This window comes from Salvelinus fontinalis, chromosome 6, assembly GCF_029448725.1.
Source record: "Salvelinus fontinalis isolate EN_2023a chromosome 6, ASM2944872v1, whole genome shotgun sequence".
In the NCBI taxonomy this organism is placed as follows: domain Eukaryota; kingdom Metazoa; phylum Chordata; class Actinopteri; order Salmoniformes; family Salmonidae; genus Salvelinus; species Salvelinus fontinalis.
The window spans coordinates 24,297,373-24,324,326 of record NC_074670.1 but is presented as its reverse complement, the minus strand read 5'-3'; the positions used below and the strand labels follow the sequence as shown (position 1 = coordinate 24,324,326).

At 45.3% G+C, this 26,954-nt stretch overlaps 1 protein-coding gene across 1 annotated transcript in view; it reads left to right on the top strand.

The window, feature by feature from the left end:
* The first annotated feature begins 3,591 nt into the window (after positions 1-3,591).
* The window catches only part of LOC129857400 (igLON family member 5-like), a 143,165-nt gene continuing 119,802 nt past the window's right edge, over positions 3,592-26,954 (top strand). Inside the window, exon 1 of the mRNA XM_055925615.1 lies at positions 3,592-4,202. Coding sequence (XP_055781590.1) covers positions 4,142-4,202 — 61 coding nt within the window. The 5' untranslated portion in view covers positions 3,592-4,141. The remainder of the gene's footprint in view (positions 4,203-26,954) is intronic.

Genomic DNA, 26,954 nt, shown 5'->3' with positions numbered 1-26,954 from the left:
AAATCGGTTAATTGGCAGTGAAATTATTGTCACTTAGGCTTTCAATTGTTCAATGTCATTAACTTTAGCTCACACATGCATACACAAACACACACACACACACACACATTTCTGGCAAAATTCAGAATGCAAAAGCCAAGTTCTAACTGGGGAGTGCGATTCCCAAACTATAACAAACTTTTGGTGATACATAATCAAACATTCTTCAGCTCCATTGCCATCCCCAAAACACAGAATGACAACTCCAGGGAGCTTTGGAAGAATGAGGGTAATTGGCTTTGTCAAATTGAGTCAAAATGCTCAGGTGCGTATTTTAAAAGAACTAAAACAATGGAATTACAAACAAACAACAACTTTTGATAGGTTTATAAATAAATGCAGAGCCTGTGTACAGCAGCCTGGTTGAATTACTGATTACTATCATGAATGCCATTAATGGGGTATTGACACTGTATATCTCTCTATCAAATCTGTTTGGTTCCATATAAAGTCAATGTCTTTCTATGCTATTGAAGAACCCGCTTTGTATCCTGCAGCATTTCAGTGCAAATGTCTAGAAGTGTAGCTAATTGGGCAAACTTTTGAGAAAATACCATATTGTCGGTCTACATTGCGTTACATAAACAGATGAATATAGGATGTGAATGTAAGCCTACAGTGTGTTATATTCAAATGCTGGCAAATATGAATATGGTAATAACACCATGCAAAAGTGAGAACAAGTTGGGTACTAATGTATAGCCTAACTCCCTTAAAAGTATTGTGTAAGATGTTTTGGAGCAGGCTATGGACTCATGGGTCATTATTAGAGTAGGTAACAGAGTTCCAGGGTAGGGTAGGTCACTTTCTGAATGTAATCCATTACAGTTACTAGATACCTGCCCAAAATTGTAATCGGTAACGTAACTTTTGCATTAACCAACATCAGTAACGTAATCAGTTACTTTTACTTTCGCTTTAAGAGGCATTAGAAGACGAACATGAATATCACCAATTGAATGACATCTAATGCAGGATAAACCGATGTTAGAGCCTTAAATGGATGATGTATTTTACTTTATGGGTATGTAGGTTTCATCTAACCCATTGCTTTCTACTTCAACACAGATAGTAATACGATTAGGATATATCTGTACATTAAAAACCCTAAATCAGTCAGATTACCAGTCATTCCAATTTATTTAATAGCCCTTCATCTTCAAGAATAGGACTTGGAAATATAGATTAGCCGAATTGTTTTACCTGAGTATAACCCAGAAACTAAGGGCTTATTAGCCTACTCTGTTGTTTATGATTTTGATGTCATGGAGGACTGATTGGGCTCATTGCTTCGAGTTGAAAACTGAACGTTGCTCTCATGGAAGGGCATGCTTTGAGCACTACAGAAAAATGCTATTTGTATTTGAAAAATGAATGCCATATGTTGCATTTGCTACAGGCCCATTGTTTACGTTTTTTATCAGCACGAATTAGATTGAGAAATAAAAGCCCCACTTGTGGTCTTCTTAAATGAAACTCGTTTTTGACAGTATGTTTAGCACAATACCAAGGAGGAGTTCAGAAGGGAGGAACTCTCTCAAACTTTTATTCCAACCCACGAGGGGCCAGACGTCGGTTCAACGTCTAGTTTTCATTTACATTTAGTTTAGTTGTCAACTCTAACGTGATTTCAACGTTTGATCAACAAAACATGTCACCCTGTCATTGGATTTAGGTGAATAGTTGGGTGAAAATAATATAGATTTTCCTTACGTTGATGACTTTTTGCAAATCCAATCAGATTTCCACGTTGTTCCAACGTGCTCACAGATTTTTTTGTTGGTAAAATTACGTAGAAACTACGTTGATTCAATCAGTTATTACCCAGTGGGACAGGCCCAGTGGGATCCGCTCTATGCAGCTGTTGCAAGATCACATTTTTCACTGTCTGTCAACGGTCGCAATTTTTTTTTTTTTATTGATGGGCAGCTTAAATGTATTCAAAACAACCGGGTTAAAATACACATATAGGCAAAATGTGTGAACAGCCATCCACAATAACCACAATCCGTAAGCGCAAATAGCTAAATGAGAAAGCAGCAGTGTGATTTACATAATTGCGCTAAGTAGATATTAATAATAAGTTATATCCGTATCGCCCGTAGGCTACACCACTGCTGTCGTCCTTACCTACAAGTGTTTATTCAAGTTGGATGTAAAATCTTTGAATGCAGACAACAGTTGCACCATTGGAAGACAAAAGCATTTGGTGTGTCATCATAGTGGTCTCTGACTTGGGGTCAGGCTCCCTCAGGCGGAACAAACTTACATTTGCGCCTTCAAATACTGATTTGAATGCAATTGAGAAAACAGAAAAGTGTCATACATTATTTTTCTCCCGCAGACATATTTTCTGAATTTAAAAGTAATCATCTAGTTTTTCAGAAGTATCGGTAATCTGATAACAATATGTTAGCTGGTAACATAATGGCTTACAGTTCTTTTTTTTTTGTAATCAGTTACATTACACTCCCCAACCCTGCAGAGTTCCTAGGGGAGCCTCCCCGTTCCTGGTTAGGCTTAATCTCATTATAAGGGATTCCCCAGTAGGGAGTGCCATTAGTGCGCCCGAAACGCCGCAGTCCACTGCAGTCCACTGCCCAGGTGCTAAACTTTCCGATTCCGTCGCTGTCCACTTCAATGGTCCTGAACTTCTGAATTCCGATTCGCTCACTGCCCACCTCAATGGTGCTGCACTTCCATATTCCGGATATGTCGCTGTCCACTTCGATGGTGCTGAATCTGCCTGGTTTCATTTGACTTTCAATGGAATATATGATGTGTAGGGAATATTAGGTGTTGCATGCTTCAACACTGCAGAGCAGTCACTTTGCTGTACTCATCTGCTACTATCGTGTTAAATCCAGTCATCTCGCACACTGTTGGTGTGTAGCCATGTGCATAAACCCTGCATAATGCAGTTGGCTTTTTCTAGACGAGTAGGCCTAGTGATATTCCAAAACGCTCATGTGGACTCAATTGCATGGTCTTCCAACAAGTGCACTTACAGGTGTAACTGTGATCAAAATGGTTTGCTTTTCCATAATAAGTGTTCACTGGTCTATTCATGTTTCACTGTAAGATGTCTCCCATTCTAAGGTATTGGAACTCCATCCATTCTATGGTCATGTGGGCAACCCCTGGGCATACGCCCAACAAAACAACCCGAATAGAACCTTCACCCTTTATCCAATAGCCTAATTCAGATACCCACCACGCACTCATTCCTCGTAGCTCCACCTATCCCTCTCTCACTCTACCTCGGTCCCTGTGGTATAGTTATTATGTCTGTCCCCCTGTGGACCACTGTTTCTCCGAGTACTGCAGCAAGACTAAGCCTGCCATAAATCACATTGCATTATCACCGCGCCGTTTTCGCCTCGCGCTTTTACCCGCCCACCATGCACCTCGGATTGGCCAGTCCGCGTCCTTTCCCACCCTCTCCGAGAGGGGCTGCAGTACAATAGTAGCTCCCGCCCCCCTTCCTTGGTGCCGATGATTGGAAGAAAGGAGTTCTCCTTGAACTGTCAATCATGTCTTTTCTTGCGCGCTTCGCATTTGTTGTTTCTCGGAGCAACGCATTGAGTGCAGGGCGACAAGACGCGCTGCATACCGACAGAGATAGAGGAGAGGAGCCTAATTACGGGACGAATTGTCTACTACAGAACGCACATATTGTATCCATTAGTTTGCAATGTTCTGTCGAATACTTGACAGAAAACAGTTGAGTATTTACCTTCGTGTCTAGGTGCGCATTTGAGCACATTTGCTCTCCAAACCATTGAAAACAACATTAATTCAGTGTCTGGAATATTTGAGATTTTTGCACCAGAATTTTGTCATTTGGTATTCCCTCTACGTCTACGAAAACATCAACAATCCCTTCTTTGGCTAAGTGGGGTCATCAGCGAGAAAAGTCAAGGGGATAGACACATGTTTTTGTTCAGTCACATGTAAAAGCAGTTGGTTATTACTGTTGGACATAAATAAAACACACCAGGTAGATCTTTTTACATTTTTCCTGCAAAGGCTCCATACAAGGGGACTACAACGGTATCCTACTACGAAAACAACAACTAAAAATCCATCGAAACATCAAAACATGAGGTGCCCAGTCTTACGAAACGTGTTCGCTGGTTTGCTCCTCGCATTGCTGTCGAAAGGTAAGTTCTAGTACGCTACTTTGATTTGATGTTGGCGCTGGATTGGATCCATACATGCATCTTCCCCTTCATTCTCTCTGGTACGGTGCTGGAGGTGAATACTAATGCCGAGGCTTCGTGGTGGGGGTCTACCTGCTTATGAATCATGCGTGTGTGTGCTACAGTGCACACTCGGTTTTCATTTGCTCACAGTTTGGAGAGCGAGAGATAGGGAGGGCGCGCGCGCGAGAGAGAGAGGTGTGAGTGGATGAAACAGTGAGTGTGCGTTAGCATGTGGTAGGTATAGGCTACAGCCTTTGCGCAGCGCACGGCTCCATCTTCAGCATGCTTGTAGCCTACGAGTGGTGCATGTTAACATATTTCACTTCAGAATTCGAGACACCCCATTCCCATCCTCTCTGGTCTATCAGAAGGCGGGCGCATTCCAATACGTGACATGATTGATCTGGTGGTAACGTTCGTAGTATGCCGCTCGCACTGCTCCTACATACTTTGCCATGCAGTACAAGCAGTTGAGAAGAGTGTAGCAAAAAAACCTTTTCTGCAAGGTTGCAAGAGATAACAATAGACAGAGAGATAGAGCATGGGGCATTCCAACACGTATAGGGCACTCTGTACAGTGTAGCCCAGTAACCTTCTCTACTTTCCCTCGCCGTGGCTAGTTATTTATCCACTACATTGTCTGTCGCTTTTAACTGGTTAAAAGATAAGTGTAAGATAATTGCGGAGCTCGCTTGTACATCCGGATGATTCATAGGGGATTTCACTATGCTTTGTTATTAATTTCACAAAGGATGGATGCGCCTCATAAATTGGACAATGGTTTATGCTGTATGTTGTGCAATGTGCACCGCAGAGGAAGGGAAACTTGGGCATCACAAAAGTGCTATGTCATATGGAGCGCCGGAAGATAAATAGCATTGCAATATAAGTTACAGCCCCAATGCTTTTCATTTCCTACCGTGACCGATATTATAACAATCTTGCACTTTTGCTGTATCTCAATCCACACACTGTTGATGTTGTTGTAGATTCTCGTATGCCTCCCCCCGCGCTCCTTTCAACATCTGGTGCGTCCCTTGCGCACGTGCCGTGACGCAAACCACATATTAAACCACACATTAAACCACACATCACACATGCGTGCCTCGATTACTCTCGCTCATTACCTGTGGGAAATCATGAATTAAATAAATAACCTGGCCTTAATAACAATAATTGATGTGTCAGTGTAATAAGATGCTATAATTGCTCACAGATGCAGGCAGGGCCGGGGTAGAGTGGGATTGGTGGAGTACCCAGCTGGTTATAGTGGGATTCGAGTAGGGCCTAGGCTACATCAGGAATGGGGCAGATGGACAGCCCTGCAGGACACGAACACCAAACAGAACAGCATGAAACCATATGATTGTAGCCCATATTGGGTTCACAGTACCAATTCACAACCTGCTTTTAAGATTCTAAGGACATATGAATTGGTTGAACTAAAATGGCGTTTTACCAACCTACCATATCCACATGTTGGAGCACTAAACTGCACAGTTGATGAATGAAGCCTAGAGAGGCCATATTCTTGTTTTAGTGTGTAGCACATTCAAAGTGACGGTTTGCAGTTGACTGAGAATACTGTATATCAGCGTCATCTTTGTTCCGTGTGGTACACTGACACTATAGTATGAAGTTGACTGAGAGTATATCATTGCCATCTCTAGAAAACGATGTAGCCAGTTTCCCGGCTGCTGCTACCGCCACACACCCACTCATGTGGAGGCATGCATGAATGATGAGGGAGGAAGGATGGAACACAGCCATTAAAAGCCTGGTCAGCTCCCTGTTAAATCATGCACGGTGCCCCAAAGACGTGAGCATGTGTAGTGCTCATTGGAGTGTGTCAGATGGAGTCCTCACTCCCAAACTGACCCTTCGTCCCTATAGCGGTTACATCCTATGCACCTGTGTAGATCTGTGAGGATTGAATAGGTATAAGCAAAGTATGGAAATGTACTCCTATAGCTTGTCAGGGAGCTTAGACCTATACAGTACTCTCGGATAAAAATGCACAGGGTGTAAGAGCTAGGGGGGGGGGGGGGGGGATTTTGGATTGGGAATATCATTCTCCGTTGCTATTTGAGTCATTTATAAATCAAGTTTGCGCTGCTTGATTGAATCTACATCCATTTAGTCATTGATCAGCACTCCTGTGAGGCTGATATTACCATTAGCTACGAAGTGTCAAACATCATGTTGGCTTCTGCTGACCTTTGCAGTGACGTTCGAAGTCGTAGCTGTGGCATCTCTAAGCACAACGCCTAGTGAGCATTCTGAGGAGCACCTAATGTGCTATGGGCCTTTCGGCTTAATGGCTTTGGCTGTATTGGACTGAGAGATGCTAATTCATTAGTTTCCATCCTCAGACAGAGTGATAACCAAGGTCGTATTCATTATGGCACACAGTAGCAAAATGTTATGCAGCGGAACATGAAAACGAATGTTTCTTTTTGGATAAGTTCAGGTAGTTCCTCCCTGTTTCAGTCTGTTTTTTATCCGTTTGGTGCCTAATGAATTCTATGTGGTTATTGTTCCTCAGGCAGAGAGGAGTGCCCCCGTAGCAAAACGTTTTACAATGGAACACAAAAGCGACTTCTCATTGGACAAGTTCAGATCGTCTCTCCCTGTTTCAGTCAAATTTCTAATGTTTGGTGCCTAATTATAGGACCCGGTTCTCCTAAACCTTTCTCGTCTACGTCTGAGATGGCACGCTGGGAGACTTTGCTTCCCACTCGTTTTCTCAATGAAAGCTAACTAAGCCTGAGAATATAACTACACGCCCCCACACCAAATTAAACCATTTAGACTCCACAAAGAGGATCGCTGTTGTGACAGACACCTGTGGTAAGTATCTTATTATGAGGTTCATGTGAGCATGTACTTTACTTGTAATGATAAATATGCTGCAGTGCTGCTAAAGATTATATTTCATGGTCTAGGAATAGGAGATGCTTATTTACGACCTCATGATGTAAATATGTCAGTAACAAAAGCTAGCACCTGCACAAAGACATAGCACCTGCATCTGTACAGATTCACATTCTAGCACATGCTCCTACACAGTAACACATTCTATCTGATTACATATCTGTATGCTGAGAGAAATGGCCTTAAGTCAAGGTCACATATCAGCATAACCTGACATTTGACCTTTGGTCTTTACCTTGGTAGCAGACCAAGCTCAATCAAAAGTTCTCTAATCCATTTGGTGCGGTACATAAACCTCTCTCTACTTTTCCACATTACAGTCGTTTATCCCTCTCAGACACGTCATCCTTAACCTTTGAAAATTCTCTCCTGTATATCGCTGAAGCTATTTTCAAACAACCCAACAGATGCTTCTGGCTCCGAACTACTCCAAACTAGCATCCACGGGACAAAAGGTGTCCATAATGAATCAAAGGGTACAGGTGCAGGTAGCTGGAAGTGTTACGGGGCGTATCGGGCGCAGGTAAAACAGGCGGGTCGCTGCGTTGCCCGCCATCGCTCTCGTTACAGCGACATATGGGGGACAAGTGGGGTCAAGGCGCGTGGCACATTGTGGCACATGTTGATGGCATGGCCCCCCCTGTCTGTGTTCGGTCAAATCACCGGCTTTGGCTGGGAGATGAAGAGCTGCAGACGCGTCTGTATGCCAGCACCAACAGATGCCTCGAGCTCCTAATCTGGAGGGGCCTCTCTTCCCCTCTTTTCTGCCTCCCTCCTCCTCCCCTGCCTCCCCCCGTTTGAAAGCCACCATTTCTGTGCCGCCGTTGTTCTCCAAGCCTGGCTTGCATATGCTCCTCTTTTTTGGAGCCTGTATTTGTTTGCCTTTTTCTCGGTTCTTCTTCATCTGTTGCCAGACACCATTGGATGTGAGACTGAGAAGCCCGGAGTTTGGGTCTCTTGGAGTTGCTCTTTTGGAAAGAAAAGTAGAGATGCTGGATGCTGAGGGAAGTACAGTTGAAGTTGGAAGTTTACATACACCTTAGCCAAATACATTTAAACTCAGTTTTCACAATTCCTGGCATTTAATCCTAGTAAAAATTCCCTGTCTTATGTCAGCTAGGATCACCACTTTATTTTAAGAATGTGAAATGTCAGAATAATTGTAGAGAGAATTATTTATTTCAGCTTTTATTTCTTTCATCACATTCCCAGTGGGTCAGAAGTTTACACACACTCAATTAGTATTTGGTAGCATTGCCTTTAAATTGTTTAACTTTGGTCAAACTTTTCGGGTCAAATGTTTGTGGAAAATTGTGGGAAGCTTGTGGAAGTTGGGTGAATTTTTGCCCATTCCTCCTGACAGAGCTGGTGTAACTGAGTCAGGTTTGTAGGCCTCCTTGCTCGCACACGCTTTTTCAGTTCTGCCCACAAATGTTCTATAGGATTGATATCAGGGCTTGTGATGGCCACTCACAATACCTTGACTTTGTTGTCCTTAATCCATTTTGCCACAACTTTGGAAGTATGCTTGGGTTCATTGTCCATTTGAAAGACCCATTTGCGACCAAGCTTTATCTTCCTGACTGATGTCTTGAGATGTTGCTTCAATATATCCACATCATTTTCCTCCTCATGACGCCATCTATTTTGTGAAGTGCACCAGTCCCTCCTGCAGCAAAGCACCCCCACAACATGATGCTGCCACCCCTGTGCTTCACGGTTGGGATGGTGTTCTTCGGATTGCAAGCCTCCCCCTTTTTCCTCCAAACATAACGGTAGTCATTATGGCCAAACAGTTCTATTTTTGTTTCTTCAGACCAGAGGACATTTTTCCAAAAAGTACCATCTTTGTCCCCATGTGCAGTTGCAAACCGTAGTCTGGCTTTTTTATGGCTGTTTTGGAGCAGTGGCTTCTTCCTAACTGAGCGGCCTTTCAGTTTATGTCGATATAGGACTCGTTTTACTGTTTTACTGATACTTTTGTACCTGTTTCCTCCAGCATCTTCACAAGGTCCTTTGCTGTTGTTCTGGGATTGATTTGCACTTTTCGCACCAAAGTACGTTCATCTCTAAGAGACAGAACGCGTCTCCTTCCTGAGTGGTATGACAGCTGCGTGGTCCCATAGTGTTTATACTTGTCTACTATTGTTTGTACAGATGAACATGGTACCTTCAGGCGTTTGGAAATTGCTCCCAAGGATGAACCAGACTTGTGGAGGTCTCCAGTTTTTTTTCTGAGGTCTTGGCTGATTTATTTTGATTTTGTCATGATGTTAAGCAAAGAGGCACTGAGTTTGAAGGTAGGCCTTGAAATACATCCACAGGTACACCTCCAATTGACCCAATTGATGTCAATTAGCCTATCAGAAGCTTCTAAAGCCATGACATAATTTTCTGGAATTTTCCAAGGCACAGTCAACTTAGTGTATGTAAACATCTGACCCACTGGAATTGTGATACAGTGAATTAAGTGAAATAATCTGTCTGTAAACAATTGTTGGAAAAATGACTTGTCATGCTCAAAAGTAGATGTTCTAACCGACTTGCCAAAACTATAGTTTGTTGACAAGAAATCTGTGGAGTGGTTGAAAAATGAGTTGTAATGACTTCAACCTAAGTGTATGTAAACTTCCGACTTCAACTGTATATATAGCAGTGCCCATACATAAAACAAGTGGGCTGTGTGCTATTTCACATTTTCAATTAGATTTTTACAAGGCCCTTTTTACATAAACAATTGCCACAAAGTGTTTTCCAGCTGTATGTGGGGAATGTGAGACTGTGTACTGGGGTTTGTGCAATGGATGATGTGCTTCCACCGTATCACTCATGCTGGATGGAGAATTGACAGATAGCCTTGTGTGGTTCGAACTAAATCAGGAAGTGTTGCTATGGAGAGGGGCATCATGGAGAGAACGGCCCCAAGTGTTTCTGTGAAATCTTCCACTTTTCCACCCATGCCTATTACTGACCTTATCTTGGCTTAAACATGACTGGCCTTAGGGGCTATTCCATCCACATCTACATCCAAATATGTTTCTGTGGGTATTTGGATTGTTTTCAACCGGGTGAGGGTGGTTAGATGCTGGCCTCTGGAAGGGTGTTGTAATGTTAGTGGCTTTCAGGCTGGAACAGTGACTTGGGGTCATGGGGTCAACCTCTAGATGGGCGCTCTGAGTGCGGAGAGGATAAGGGGGTGATGGGTGATAGGCAGTGCTCCGTCACCTCATTGCCCTGTAGATTTCCTCCAGTGAGTTTTGATAAACACTTCACTGGCCTCCCATATTGGGTCTGGCGAGGCAATTATACATAAGTGTCAGTCCCATAAATAATGATTACAGCCAAGCTTGTTTGTAATTATAATCACAGTTATTATAAATGGAGTTCAATGCAATGGAAATGAACCAGGATCACTTTCAATGTGGGACAGGTTATTTTACTGTGTTTAATTACAGTAATACAGTGTAATACTTCCCTTCTCTCCCACCCCGCCTCCTTGTCCTATTCCCAGCTCAACCCCAGCGGCCAGCGCTGCCCTGTGCATGAATATGTGCATGAGCAATGGGCCCTCAACCTAATAGTAATGGAAAAAGGCCTATGTTTTATTTAACGCAGGAAGAGAAACATAATTCAAGTGGCGGCAGAATGGATGTAGAGGCAGAGAGTAGTTGGATATATACTGTATACCATATACCCCCCAACACACACACACTCTTTCACACACTCTCTCACACACACACACACACACACACACACACACACACACACACACACACACACACACACACACACACACACACACACACACACGGTCATATGCACACACACACTCAAACGCCGCCTTTATAGGGCCACCCGCAAGATGAATTTAAACAATTCCCCCAGTGAAGGTGCGAACAGTAAATCAATGAAGCCCATCGGAGCCAGGAGCACCCAGCCTTGAGAGGTAGAGAGGAACATCTATATATTCATACATATTTGTGCACATAAATAACTTTCATTGATCTCTTATCAATACAGGCACATAGGGAAAATCGAATATGTCTCTGGCTAAGGCTAAATCCTCATTCCTCTCTTTCTGGCTCTGAGGCGCCGAGGCTTTAGCCAGTGCATGTAGATTGAGCTATCTGGAGAGAGACAGAGAGAGATAGGAGAGGGAGAGATTTTACCCCCCCTATCTCTTGTCTTTTTGTGTGAGGGAGTTAGCATCGTTGGAAACACAATTCAGATTAGAGCAGCCGCTGCTTCTTTCTCCTGTGGGAGCTGTGAGGGACTCGGGTCCCGCTTCTCTCCCTGTCCTCATTACCAGAGACAAGAAGCTTCGCTGGCAAATCAATGGAAGAGGCTTAGGAAACTAATGCAGCCTGGTCCATGCCTGATGGGACTGTGGGTGTGTGTGCGTGTGGGGTGGGGGTGGATGGGGTGTTTGTGTGTGTGTGTGTGTGTGTGTGTGTGTGTGTGTGTGTGTGTGTGTGTGTGTGTGTGTGTGTGTGTGCGTGCGTGCATGGGTGCGTGCAAGCGTGGGTGCATCTTTATGTCTGTCTCTGTGTGTGTGTGTGTGTGTGTGTGTGTGTGTGTGTGTGTGTGTGTGTGTGTGTGTGTGTGTGTGTGTGTGTGTGTGTGTGTGTGTGTGTGTGTGTGTGTGTGTGTGTGTGTGTGTGTGTGTGTGTGTTTGCAAATGCGTAATTGTCTTGTGTTTGGCTATGTGAAGGAGTGTGTTAATTTGTACAACAACACAGGGGAGACAAACATTAGTTTCCACCCTGCTGCTCTATTGTGGTCTGTTAGAGTACTCTCCACGCACCCGGTTAACCATGGTAATATTTACCACTGGGATATGATACCGCAGAAGCCCTATAATTACTTTGAGATAACATTAGATTCATAATCTGAATCCATTTTATTGCAATACTAATAGGGTAACATGGAGTACTATGCCCCACCCCCTCCCCCCAAATGTTGGTGGATGATGGCCATGCTATAAAGGATAATAAATGACTACAGTAGACAGATTTTTTTGTTATTTAATAAAAAAGAAAGGGGCATTTACCAGCTACTTGGGTAAGATGCCCCCCCCCCCCCCCCCCCCCCCCATAGGGTTTCACAGAACTGTCCCTATTTTAATTTTTACCTCACCTGCACGTACAGTAAATTCTCATTCTTCTTTTACCTTTTCCTTACACTTCATTATGTACAGTTAAACTAAACTCATATTCATTTGAATAAGGCAAGATTTTAAATCCCAGCAGTCTCTGAAATGAAATTCAAGAGCAAACGGTTTTCAATAGTTTGTAATACTTATACATTTTTGGGAATATAACAGAATAAATATTGATTAAACACACACACACACACACACACACACACACACACACACACACACACACACACACACACACACACACACACACACACACACACACACACACACACACACACACACACACACACACACACACACACACACACACACACACACAAACAGCTCGAACCAGACTGGTTGCTTGTGAGATATGGATGGATTATTCTGTGTGCCGCTTCATAAAACCGTAAAGCCAGTCTATGCCTGCCAACCGCCTTTCTTTATTGAATGTGTTTTGGATTCCCATCCTCTCCGCTGGGTCAAAGGCAAGTTTTTGGACATCCCATGATGTAAGTCCGAAAAGGGCTCAGTGAAGACTGGTGACCCACTCAAATGGCTGTGGCCTGGGGGTTTGACCTGCTTGTCTCGGTGGCTCCTTATGGTTTTGGGTGGCGCCTTATGGTTTTGGGTGGCATATTAAAAGCACGGGACTCTGCCTTAATGCCCTACCCATTTTCAATATCATTCAGGGCACAATGGAGCACCTCTTTGTCAGATCATTTCTTGTAAACTCTCATCTGAAAATAAAAGAAATGAAAACTATTTTAGGAACTGTGGAGAACTGACACTTAATCTAACCCTAACCATTATTCTGACCCTAACCCCTATCCTAATCCTAACACTGGCCCTTATTCTAACTCTGAACCATAACCCTAATCCTTAAACAGCTAACTGGGGGTTAGCTAGCTATGCTAGCAGACATTAGCTTATGCTAACTAGCTGGCTAACATTTATTTCACTTTAGACTTTCTGCAAGTGAGGTTGCTAGTTAGCTAACTGGGCGAGCCAGTGCCTAAATTAGTGCCTAAATCTACTCACTCAAGAGTTTTTCTTTATTTTTACTATTTTCTACATTGTAGAATAATAGTGATGACATCAACACTATGAAATAACACATATGGAATCACATAGTAACCCAAAAACTTTTGACTGGTACTAAATATATAAAATAATGGATCTAATTTAATTGGATTATATTGTAACGACCCGGTATTGTGTTCTGTGTTTGTGGGTGTGTTATTGTTCTCATGGCTACTAGCAGGGGTTGAATATGTCAGGACAGATGGAAAGGTTGGGGGGGTATGATGGGTAATACCGCGGGATTTGGAAATGCATAAATAGGGATTACTGTCTCATTGTTCTCTCTCTTCTGTTCGTGCCTTGATCTGTTCCTATGAGAGTGACTCTTGACCCGACAGGGTAACATTGTGTACGTTCGGCATTTAGCGGCGTGGGTTGTGGCCGGAACAATAGCCCAGTTTATGAATAAACCTGTGTTCTGACCTGCACACCTAGAGTCCGTCTCTTTTCCCTTTATGACCCAGCCGGGTCATTACATTGGTGTCAGAAGTGCTTTCGAACTACGGGATCGTGACTAGGCGAGTTAGCTGTTCAGTATAGGCCGGGTTGGCTTTAGCGTGACTCGCATCTACGGTCATGTCGCTTGGGGCGAGGCGGAAAATTAAGGAAGAGTCGGACAAAGTGTCCGTTGTGGGCTCGGGGGTACCCGGTCGGGAGGGTCAGGCGGCGACTGCCGTAGGGAAGCTGGAGAGCCACATGGCGGGAGTTAAATTGTCAGTCAGCAAGATGGCAGAACTGGCGGGTTTTCCTTCGCATCGCTCGAGAGCTGACGTCACGGCGACGGGGATATCGACGTCACCGGGTGCGGAAATGGCTGGGCCTGCTAAGGTAAACAGAGATGGCGGCGACCTATTGCCATTAGCCACGGTAGCGGCTAAACTACCAAAGTTCAATGGACAAGGTAAATGGGAAGTTTTTTTCACTCAATTCGAGTTGTTGGCTAGAGCCGGGAGGTGGTCTGACGAGACGAAAGCGTTACAGCTTGCCCTGAGCCTGGCGGAGGAGGCGTCGGAATGCCTGCTAACGCTAGCCCCGGGCGATAGGGGCGACTACGGTGCGCTAGTGGAGGCATTGGGGGGCCGTTTCGGCAGCGACGCGCAGCCCAACATGCTGCGTATTGAACTGTGTAACAAAAAGAGACTTCAGGGGGAATCATTAAAGGCGTTGGCAAGTGGTATTCTGAGCCTGACCAGGCGGGCTTATGCAACTATGCCGATTGGGGTGCAAGACGAGCTGGCACGGGACAGTTTTATTAGAGCGCTCTCTTCCACCGAACTGGGTAAGCATGTTCAGATGGCGGACCCACCATCTCTGCAGGCTGCAGTGGAGATAGCCAGGAAGAGGGAGCTGATCTGGGGTGAGGGAGTGAGAGTGGAAGTCACCAGTCAACCAGAGGTGAGAGCAGCGGTGGCTGGGGTGCCAGGGGTCACAAAGCCAGAGTGGGTTGACGAGTTGGGCGGGCTGGTCAAGACTGCTTCGCTTGTCATGGAGAGGGGCTCAAGGCAACGTCGCAGTGTCAGCTCAACTCCTATTGTCTGCTGGGGTTGTGGCCAACCTGGCCACATTCAGCGGGAGTGTGGCAGATTCCCCCGTCACCAGGGAAACGACAACGGGTTCTCGCGCAGGGGGCAGCGCGGATCCACCCCCCCGCCCCCGAACCCACTGTAAGCAAAGGAGGTACCCAGCAGCGCAGACAAGAGGGTGGGGTCCTGCTCCCCCAGGGTGTAGCTGCCGCCGTGTTTCCTAGTCCGGTAGTTGTGGTGGGACGTACCACCGTTGGGGACTTCTGCAATGTCGTCGTCAAGGTAGAGGGGGTGGAATGTTTGGCCCTGGTCGACACGGGCTCTACAGTAACCCTGGTGAGACCAGACATACTACCTGTTGGGGTGCGGGTGGAGCCGACCCATGTCCAGCTACGGACTGTCACGGGGGAGCTAGCCCCCATGTTAGGGAAGTGTCAGCTATCTGTGACTGTGGGGGGGAGAACTGTGGGGTGTCCGGTGTGGGTAGCAGCGGTGCAGGACCCCTGTATACTGGGAATGGACTTTTTGAAAAACTGTGGGGCTCAGTTGGACTTAGCGTCAGGTACTTTGAGGCTGTCGGGGGGGCCCACAGTGGGAATGTCGCCTTCGGGAGGGCCAGCAGGGGGCAGGGCTGTTCCTCCGTCTTCCTCCAAGCTTGCAGAAACTCCACCGGTCATCCCGGCTGCTCCCTTGGTCGTTGTGCCATCCCAGCAGCTGTCTCCGGCGGCGACGGCCTTCACTCCCCATCATGGTGCAAGCACAGGCAGCCCAGTAGCCCAAAACACACTGGCCCCTTCAACCCATCAGCCCGACGGGGGGAAGGAGGAAGCTATCGACGCCGTCGAGGCTGTGTGGCTGAAGAACTGTCAGGGTCTGGATGAGGGACAACAGAGACAGTTAAAGCAGCTGCTGTTGGACTTTAAAGATAGCTTCGCTTGGGGGGAAGATGAGGTAGGACAAACGCACCTAGTTCAGCACGAAATAGACACTGGGGACGCCCGACCCATTAAAATTCGGCCCCGTCGTATTCCCCTTGCCAGGAGGGAAGCAGCAGACACAGCTATTGTTGACATGTTGCGGGCTGATTTCATTGAGCCATCAGATAGCCCATGGTCCGCGCCGGTCGTCATGGTGCCTAAGAAAGGGGGTAAACTTAGGTTTTGTGTTGACTACAGGGGCCTAAATTCTGTCACCACTAAAGACTCTTATCCCCTACCGAGGATTGATGAGTCGCTAGACCACGTGAGAGGGTCCTCGTGGTTCTCCTCCCTTGATCTGCGCAGTGGCTACTGGCAGGTGCCCCTCTCGCCAGGGGCACGTGAAAAAACGGCCTTCTCCACAGATAGGGGCCATTGGCAGTTCAAGGTGCTGTGCTTCGGGCTCTGTAATGCTCCTGCCACCTTTGAGAGGCTCATGGACAGAGTGCTGGCGGGGGTTCCGAGAGACGAGTGTGTTGTGTACCTAGACGACATATTGGTGCACGGCACATCGTTTGAGGGGGCACTGGGGGCAATTAGGCGAGTGTTGGAGAGAATCTCGGGGGCGGGGCTAAAATTACATCCGGGAAAGTGCCATTTCATGCAAAGGGAGGTGGCGTTCCTGGGGCATCAGCTGGGTGGTGAGGGCATCAGCACGATGCCAGACAAAGTAGAGGCTGTGAGGGGGTGGCCAGTTCCAGGGGGAAAAAAAGAGGTTAAGAGCTTCCTGGGACTGGCATCCTACTATCGTAGGTTTGTGAAGGGGTTTGCGGGGATAGCGGCTCCTTTGAACCAGCTACTCAAGGAGGACACTGTTTTTCAGTGGACCGAAGAGCACCAGCGGGCGTTTGAGGCCCTCAAACGGGCCCTGATGGAGGCCCCTGTCCTGGCCTCACCAGACCCGAACCGTCCGTTCATCCTGGACACCGACGCAAGCAATGAGGGGTTGGGGGCTGTGCTGGCTCAGCGGGGTCCTGATGGGGAACACGTAGTAGCTTATTACAGCAGGACTTTTGATAAGGCTGAAAAACGCTACTGCGTGACAAGGAGAGAGCTTTTGGCTGTCGTGGCAGCAGTACGCCATTTCAAGTACTACCTGGGGGGCCTGCCGTTTGTGGTCCGGACGGATCACTCCGCCCTGCAGTGGCTTCTCTCCTTCAAAGAGCCAGAGGGTCAGATTGCCCGCTGGCTGGAGGAGCTACAACCCTACGACTTCCAGGTGGAGCACAGAGCCGGCCTTCGCCACAGCAATGCAGACGCCTTGTCCCGCCGCCCGTGTGCTGAGGATGGCTGTGGGTACTGCGCCAAACGGGTGGAGCGAGAGAGAGAACTGTGCAGGGAGGAGGGAGTCACCGCCACGGTGAGTCAGCTGAGTGTGACAGAGTGCCGGGAGCTTGAGGCTGTGGACGTTGGGGAGTGGAGGCGTCGCCAGGAGGAGGACGCAGAGCTGCGTCCTGTGCTGCGGTGGGTGGAAGAGAGAAGACGACCGCCGTGGGGGGAAGTAGCCCCTCTATCACCAGTCACCAAAGGACTGTGGGCTAAATTCACAGTCCTTAGAGTGGCTGAGGGAGTGCTCCAGAGGGGGTGGAAAAAGCCAGCGACTGGAGAAATTACGTGGCAGGTAGTGGTGCCCAAAAGGCTGCAGGGGAGCGTGTTACAGCAGCTTCATGGGGGAGTAGGCGCAGGGCATTTTGGGGTCTCCAAAACGTTAAAGCGCATGCGTAAAGGCTTCTATTGGGCAAGGCACAGGAGGGATGTTGAGGACTTTTGTAGGCAGTGCGACGAGTGTGCTGCTAAAAAAGGACCTCCAGGTCAGTCACACGCCCTCCTACAACAATTCCCAGTAGGGGAGCCCATGGAGAGACTGGGGGTAGACATAGTAGGGCCGTTTCCAACCACAGACAGCGGTAACAGGTGGATTCTAACCGCCATGGACTACTTCACCAAGTGGCCGGAGGCTTACGCTCTCCCAGACCAGGAGGCGGGGACAATAGCTGATGCGTTGGTGGGGGGAATAATCAGTCGGTTTGGGGTGCCACAGTCTATTCACAGCGACCAGGGAAGAAACTTCGAGTCACGGGTGTTCTCAGAGTTGTGTAGACGGTTGGGCGCGGAGAAGACGCGCACTACTCCGCTTCACCCGCAGAGCGATGGGTTGGTGGAAAGATTTAACAGAACATTAGCACAGCAGCTGGCCATCGTTACCTCAAAACACCAGAGAGATTGGGACACCCACTTACCGTTTATTCTTATGGCGTGTAGGTCGGCTGTTCAAGAATCGACTGCGTGCTCCCCAGCACTACTAATGTTAGGTCGTGAGTTGCGCACCCCAGCCGAACTAACGTTTGGCCACCCTCCTGATAATGACGACGGGGTTTTGCCTGGCCCGAACTATGTGTGTCGTCTGCAGAACCGGTTAGAAGCGGCTCACACCTTCGCAAGAGAGCAACTCGAAAACGCAGGGGTGCGCCAAAAGCGCCACTACGACTCGCGCGCTAGGGGGAGGCACTTTGGAGCGGGAGAATGTGTGTGGCTTCACAACCCCACGCGCAAGAAGGGGCGGTGCCCAAAGCTGGACAGTGCATGGGTGGGGCCGTGTCTGGTGATAGAGAGAGTGGGGGAGGTGACGTACCGGGTGGAGGTTCCCCCACGGAGCAGGAAGGTGGTGGTCCACCGGGATCGATTGGCACCCTACAGAGGGAGGAAAACGGTAGGGAATGGGAGTGAGGGCTCTGATGTGAGCCCACGGGAACAGTCTAACGAGGAGACTCTAGCACAACCTGAGCCTGGGGAGGGGGCTGCTTCTTCGGAGGGCGCTGGAAATGACATTGGGGCAGAGGAGCGTTCTGGGGGGCCACCGCTGAGAGTCACGGGGAGGCCCAAGAGACTGATGCGACCTCCGGGTCGTTTTAAGGATTTTGTTGTGTAACCCTAGGGGCTAGGGTTTAGAAAGGGGGGGGCTATGTAACGACCCGGTATTGTGTTCTGTGTTTGTGGGTGTGTTATTGTTCTCATGGCTACTAGCAGGGGTTGAATATGTCAGGACAGATGGAAAGGTTGGGGGGGTATGATGGGTAATACCGCGGGATTTGGAAATGCATAAATAGGGATTACTGTCTCATTGTTCTCTCTCTTCTGTTCGTGCCTTGATCTGTTCCTATGAGAGTGACTCTTGACCCGACAGGGTAACATTGTGTACGTTCGGCATTTAGCGGCGTGGGTTGTGGCCGGAACAATAGCCCAGTTTATGAATAAACCTGTGTTCTGACCTGCACACCTAGAGTCCGTCTCTTTTCCCTTTATGACCCAGCCGGGTCATTACAATATATAAAAACCCTTTTTCTAAATTACAAACACTTTGATCAATTTACCTCAAAATCATTTTGATGGAATTAATTCAAAACTAGTGGCAGCCAGAGTACCCTACTATTGTTACTATATTACTGCTGTGCTAGTGCTACCTGATTGTTTTCATGACTACTACTACTACTACAGTATTCTACCGCTGTTGCTACTGCACTCCAGTGGCGGTCGGTGCTCTTTAAGATTAGGGAGGATGGGGAGGATGATTTTTCAATGAGCATGGCCTTATTTCTATTACAGCATATTGGATTATTGTCATTCATATTCCATTCACCCAGCTCAATGTAACATCGCTAGGTTTAGGCTACTACATGATACTCTAATTTTCTCTATACCCATCATGAGGTTGCTACAACCTAGCCTACAATTGTGCCTTGCACACTCTTGCCTGCATCTAGTTGATCTGGGGTGTATTCACTAGTCCAAACATTTACAAAATGATTAAACAAGCAGTTCGTTCCGCTTGCTTCTGTTTAAGAAACGCCTTTAAACAGAATTGGCGGAATTAATACACCCAGGAATTTATTCACCCCTTCTCACTCTCCTCCTCTCACATTTTTATTTCGCTTGTGGCCTTCAGTGAACAACACAACAGCTGTCTGTGACCAGGCGCTAAAACCTCTCCAAGACAAACCTTCATATCATAACCTCTAAGCGCTACACAGCCGACATCGTTGTCACCAGATTAACAATATAGTTAACAAACTAGAAGTAATCAATGTGTACAATCACATTAACATTTACATTTTAGACATTTAGTAGATGCTCTTATCCAGAGAACATATTTTGCCGTTTTAAAATTATATTCTACACATTTTGTCAGGAGTCTGAAAGAGAATTGTACAGTTTTAAAGCTAATTTCTTGCAATTCTCCACATTCTGTCATGGGGTAGAAAGAAAAATGTGCTGTTTTATAGCTCGTCTCATGCTATTCTTCACATTTTGCCATGAGAATGAGAGAACATTTTGCAGTTTTTAAGCTAATTTCCTGCTACTCTACACATTGTCATGAGGATGAGAGAAAATGTTGCACTTCTAAACTGTCCAATGAAAATCTCACTTTTAAAAGTTCATATTAGGTTAACTCATACTCAAATAATGTTGTTGACTCGTCTACTTACATTGGAGAAAAAAAACACTTCAAAAACCCAACCTCAAACTTGTATCTCAAACAGAAATGCTTCTACACCTGCATTCTAGCTGTTTGGGGTTTTAGGCTGGGTTTCTGTACAGCACTTCGAGATATTATCTGATGTACGAAGGGCTATATAAAATAAAATTGATTGATTGATTGAATATTTCCTCATACAGGATGATCTGGCCAATCAGCAGTTTACTCGCATGAATATTTTTAATGACCGATATATGCCCAGACCATTCTGTTGTTGGGGTACGCCCACACCATTCCAACACAGAAAATATGCGTTTTAACATACTTAATTACTATGTTTTGGAATGAAAACTATTTCACTCATATTGTAATTAATTATAGGTCAGATTTAATAGAAATCTGGAAACACTGGACAGTTACTTTAAAGGTAAACTGGGCAAAATGCTCAAATAACGTCTTTAAACTGTATAAATGATCAATGCACCATTATACCTGGTAATTTAATGCTTAAAAAATGGATGAATAAGATATTTGGCTACAGAAATGCAATTTCTTACCACTCTACATCTTCCATCCAAAAACAAATCCTGTGAAATTACATCAAAACATATTGGTGGAGTTACTGGTTAGCTACAAGTGGCTAGCTTTGCTAATGAAGTAGCTACGTCAGTCACGACGTGCATGACAAGAATGACACATCAATGAATCACCAAAGGCACACTCCATTGCTGTTTGAAAATTGAGAAAGAGAAGGAGTTGGACCGTTTTCGTAACAAAGTCAACCTTAATTACCTGCAATTCTACACACATTGCCATTGCTTATGACATCTTCATATACTATCTGGGGGGCCCATGAACTCCAACCCCTACCCCCAAAATAAAACAAATATTTGTATTTTTTATTGTAAAGAAATTATTGGGGGTTTCGACTCTACCTGTTCTGAATATTGCGGGGGACACATGTCCTCATATCCCCTGTGGTAATTTTGTCTATACAATGTATCCAGAGGGAAACTAGCTGTCCTTCGGCTACACAATAGTGCTACCCTAGAGGGTGCTGTTGAGGCTACTGTAGACTTTCATTGCAAACCAGTGTTTCTTAATCAGTTCTTTGGTCAGCTGTGAATATATTTAGTACAGTTTTACAAAAAATATATCACTTTTTTAATGTTTCACCATTTTTATTTTTATGAAATTGACTTAGTAGGATGGTCCTCCCCTTTCCTCTGAGGAGCCTCCACTGTTCCACTCTAACAACAGTTTAACCTGCTTTCAGAAATACTATCTGTTAAGCACTCAGCTTGTCAGAAGCTGTTTTCATGCTGCAGCATAGTCTTATCCCTCGCACATCCTTACACCTCTTGTGTTGTTGACAGTGCAACTACAGGCTGCAACTAATGCAAAAATATCCTGCTGTAACAAATACTGTCTGTCAAGTGCTCAACTTGTCAGAAGTTGTTTTTAGCCCACACACATCGCCGGCAACTCGAGCGTTGTTTACAGTGGTAAAACTATGTGCCGTGATGCAATGAATGCTAAATCATGGTGTCATGCTGTGGTTTTTAGTCCTTCCACTGCCTCTCTTGGTCTATCAGGGCTGGAGGTTTTTTGGGTCGGAGGAGGGAAGGAGAGGAGGGACGGTAGGTGGGAGAAAGGAATAGATGGCGAAAGGGAGGGTGGGAAATAAATAAAGCAGAGAAAAACAGATCAATAAAAATTTCAGCAGCTGGCTCGTACACTCCTCCTCGGGCCAAAAGATGGAGAATGAGAGGGATGGAGAGAGGGAGAGAGAGAGAAAGACAGAGAGAGAGAGGTAATGGCAAAAAATGTGTGGGAGAGAGGGAACCAGATAGAGGGAGTGGGAGAGAGAGTGCCAGATGTACATAGACAGAGAGAGAGAGCAAGAGACAGGGTGAGAGACAGGGTGAGAGACAGGGTGAGAGACAGGGTGAGAGAAGGGTGAAAGAAGGGTGAATAGCAACACGGGGAGTCAGCCGTTGAGACTGAGAGAAACATGTTGCTGAGATATCATCAACTGATACTTTCCATTCATTGCCCTCCTGCCGCTCATTTCATAGTGATTAAAGACACAGGCCGAGCATTATACACTATACTGTATATACAAAAGTATGTGGACACCCCTTCAAATGAGTGGATTCGGCTATTTGAGCCACACCCGTTGCTGATGTGCGTAAAATCGAGCACACAGCCTTGTAATCTCCATAGACAAACATTGGCAGTAGAATGGCTTTACTGAAGAGCTCAATGACTTTCAACGTGGCACTGTCATAGGGTTAGGGTTTCCAACAAGTCAGTTTGTCCAATGTCTCGCCTGCTAGAGCTGCCCTAGTCAACTGTAAGTGCTGTTATTGTGAGGTGGAAATGTCTAAGAGCAACAACGGCTCAGCCGCGAAGTGGTAGGCCACACAAGCTCAGAGAATGGGACCGCCGAGTGATGAAGCATGTAGCGTGTAAAAATTGTCTGTCTTCGGATGCAACACTCAATACTGAGTTCCAAACTGTTTCTGGAAGCATCGTCAGCACAATAACTGTTCGTCGGGAGCTTCATGAAATGGGTTTCCATGGCCGAGCAGCCACACACAAGCCTAAGATCACCATGTGCAATGCCAAGCGTCGGCTGGAGTGGTGTAAAGCTTGCAGCCATTGGACTCTGGAGCAGTGGAAACGCGTTCTCTGGAGTGATGAATCACGCATCACCTTCTGGCAGATGCCAGGAGAACGCTACCTGTTCCAATGAATAGTGCCAACTGTCAAGTTTGGTGGAGGAGGAATAATGGTCTGGGGCTGTTTTTCACGGTTCGGGCTAGGCCCCTTCTTTCCAGTTATGGGAAATCTTAACACTACAGTATACAATGACATTCTAGACGATTCTGTGCTTCCAACTTTGTGGCAATAGTTTGAAGAAGGCCCTTTCCTGTTTCAACATGGCCACATGCACAAAGGAAGGTCCATACAGAAATGGTTTGTCGAGATTGGTGTAGAATAACTTGACTGGCCTGCACAGAGCCCTGACCTCAACCCCATCGAACACTTTCAGGATGAATTGGAATGCCGACTGCGAGCCAGGCCTAATCGCCCGACATCAGTGCTCGACCTCACTAATGCTCTTGTGGCTGAATGGAAGCAAGTCCCCGCAGCAAATTTCCAACATCTAGTGGAAAGCCTTCCCAGAAGAGCGGAGGCTGTTATAGCACCAAAGGGTTGACCAACTCCATATTAATGCCTGTGATTTTGGAATGAGATGTTCTACTATGTACTGTTTAATTCAAAGGAAGTGAGTGGGAGATAGGGGGAAGGAGCTAGAGAGATAAAGGGTATATGAAAGTGGACAGGCCGGAGAGAATAAGAGTTATGAAAATATGATTGAAGAAGGGTGCATAGAGAGGGAGTGGGAGAAAGAGAGACAGATGGCAAGAGGGAGGAGGAGGAGAAGGAAAGAAGAAAAAAGGATGGAAACAGGCAGTGATCGAGGTGGATTGATTCGCGGGAGAGATGATTCGATTAAATAGTAAATGGCAGGTTTTATCCCTGCCAATAAAAAACTATTCTCGGCGAGTGGGCGTTGTAAAACTGTCTCAGGGTCAGTTGCTGTGTGATATTTTGGCGGTAAGGATTTGGCGCTAATGTGATATTCTACTCATTAGGGATTCGTTCCAGGGAGGCACATACCTCGAATAATTCTAATAAGATGCTCTCACAGTCCAGGTGCCACTGCACACTGCATGACAATAAGTGGTTAGGAGCTTGGTGAGACCGCCAATGGCCAAATAAGCCCACCACATACCCTGTGAAATATCCCTTTTTAAATTGCCTGTGTATAGGAAATAGTGGGTTGTGTTAGTGTGTTAGCAGCGTGACTGTGGGACTCGTACCATTTCGGAAAACAACATAATTGGTAAGGCAATCCAGCCTGATGCCCAGTGGTAGGTGGTGGTGGGCACAGTACAATGCCCCTACTCACCATCGCTGTGCCACTTCTCTGCCACCATGAAGAGAATCACGGCAATTTTGTTGTCATTTAGGGCTGGCACATGGTCGGCTGTTCCAGCTGTGAAGGTGCCAGTGGGATTTTCTGGTAATAAAGAGTCCATGTTAGCAGCACGCATCTGACAGTAAAGACTCAGTTAGGCAGGATTTTCACCGCACATTTCACTGTGACAGCTCCCTAACGACACTTACAGGAGCTGTTTTACACCGGTATGAAAAGATTCCTCTCCCTCTACTACCAGTGGGTATTTGATTAATAGGTATGAACAAATCTTGGCATGTGTCTGATCTAAAATATTCCCATATTCCGACACTAATTCATTTGGAATGAGATGACGGGGAGAAATAAATGATTTATTGTTTTGTGATATTTCCCGTAATTTGGTTTATGGTGAGATTGCTCTGAGTGATTTGTGTGGCAATAGTCCTGTAATTGGGTGAAGATGGAGATTGGGCCAGGTTATTGTGTGGTGATATTTCTAACTAATTGGATGTGGTGGTAGATACCACACTTGCTAAACGTCTGTGTTGTCTTGCCAGTTCAGTAATGCACGTTAGAGTGAGATTCCATTAGTGTATTGTGTGGTGGGGAGGACAGAGGAGGGGTATTCTACCAGGATGTTGTGAATTGCCGCATGCAGAGAATTCCAATCACACATTCTAGTCTTTTGACAGTATTGTCTTGTAGGGTTCTGGTTGTTTTGAAAATGTCAGCCTCGATCCAAAGAAGATGCCTTAGTCTGTGTGTGAAGATAATTCCATAATTATAATATAAAATTTTGTATGCTTGTGTACTGTTGCCCTAGGGATGAATGTGTGGTTTTAATAATTAAAATCTAGAGCTCTAATCAAGCTCTGACTTTGATCAATTCTGAGCAGTGAACTATATAGCGCATAGAATGAGCTATAGCTAGCTTATATAGCACATAGAATAAGCTATAGCTAGCCCATATAGCACATAGAATAAGCTATAGCTAGCCCATATAGCACATAGAATAAGCTATAGCTAGCGTTTATAGCACATAGAATAAGCTATAGCTAGCCTATATAGCACATAGAATAAGCTATAGCTAGCTTATATAGCACATAGAATAACCTATAGCTAGCCTATATAGCACATAGAATAAGCTATAGCTAGCGTTTATAGCACATAGAATAAGCTATAGCTAGCCTATATAGCACATAGAATAAGCTATAGCTAGCGTTTATAGCACATAGAATAAGCTATAGCTAGCCTATATAGCACATAGAATAAGCTATAGCTAGCCTATATAGCACATAGAATAAGCTATAGCTAGCCTATATAGCACATAGAATAAGCTATAGCTAGCCTATATCACACATAGAATAAGCTATAGCTAGCCTATATAGCACATAGAATAAGATATAGCTAGCCTATATAGCACATATAGTTTCTGATTACTCTTAATTAGTAAAACTGTGAATAAGCATACTTGATAAATGAGGCTTACAATTCCTAAGATTTACAGTACATTCCAGAAATAAAGGAATTCATAATTAATGCAGTTATTTCAGCATGCAAATTATAACTTCATTCGGAGCGTAACACATTCTCCCCAAGCTTATTTGATATCCATGAATTATAGATGCAGTGTAGATTGAGGCATATTCTAATACGCCCTAACCCTAACTAACACAATCAAGAAAGTTTATTTTCCCTGAAGTCTCTTGATCTGCATCTCAGCAAACCTCGGTTAAATGATATGATTCTTTAATCATTTGTATGATATCTGTGTCTGATTGACCTTGCCTGACTCAATAGAACCAATAAAATTGTCCCAAAACTTCAAACCCACCCATCTAACACTCCAGGCAGGCAAAAAAAAAACGTGACATTTTTTGGGGGGTGAATATTTCAAATAGTGTTTAAATCCAGGTCAGAGCGACATAACATCACGTTATGTCACAGAGCACTGGCTGTATCGACGCAACCTTTATACGGTCAGCAGACCCCCGATTCCCATTAAAAATAATGAAGGTGTCGGAAAAGGGCAATTAGCTTCCTAATGTCAGGCAACAGTACTCTAATACGGGATAGTTTTGCTGACAAGTCAATATCTGCCCCCAAAAACATTATCTATGGTAAGAGACTGATTCTTTGGGGATTTTTGTTTTTACTGTTGAGAACCTCACTTAAGGCCCAGTCTAGAAGGAACTAAGTGAAATGTGAATGCATAACTTATAGCTAAATATGATATAGTGCTTAAAAAAAGACAAACTCAGACTTCTGAAGACCCAGACTAGTGAAGATGCAAAGTGTTCTGTATCTATAGAATATGCAAAATGAACAGTACTCTTAACCAGCAGTGTAAAAAACAAAAACTGTGTTTATTACTTATGATGTTGATATACACCCACAGGTGTAACATGATGAATCTGTGAATGTTCTTTTCACTTTGACAGCTGTGATCAAAATTGATTCGTATACTAGACAGAGCCTCTTAAACCAGACAAGACAAATGTGGCTACAGTTCAGGTGTTTTCTCAATCAGCCAGACTGGATTGATCTTCTCTGGAATCAGTCATGATCTAGTCGCATCGACAGAAAGA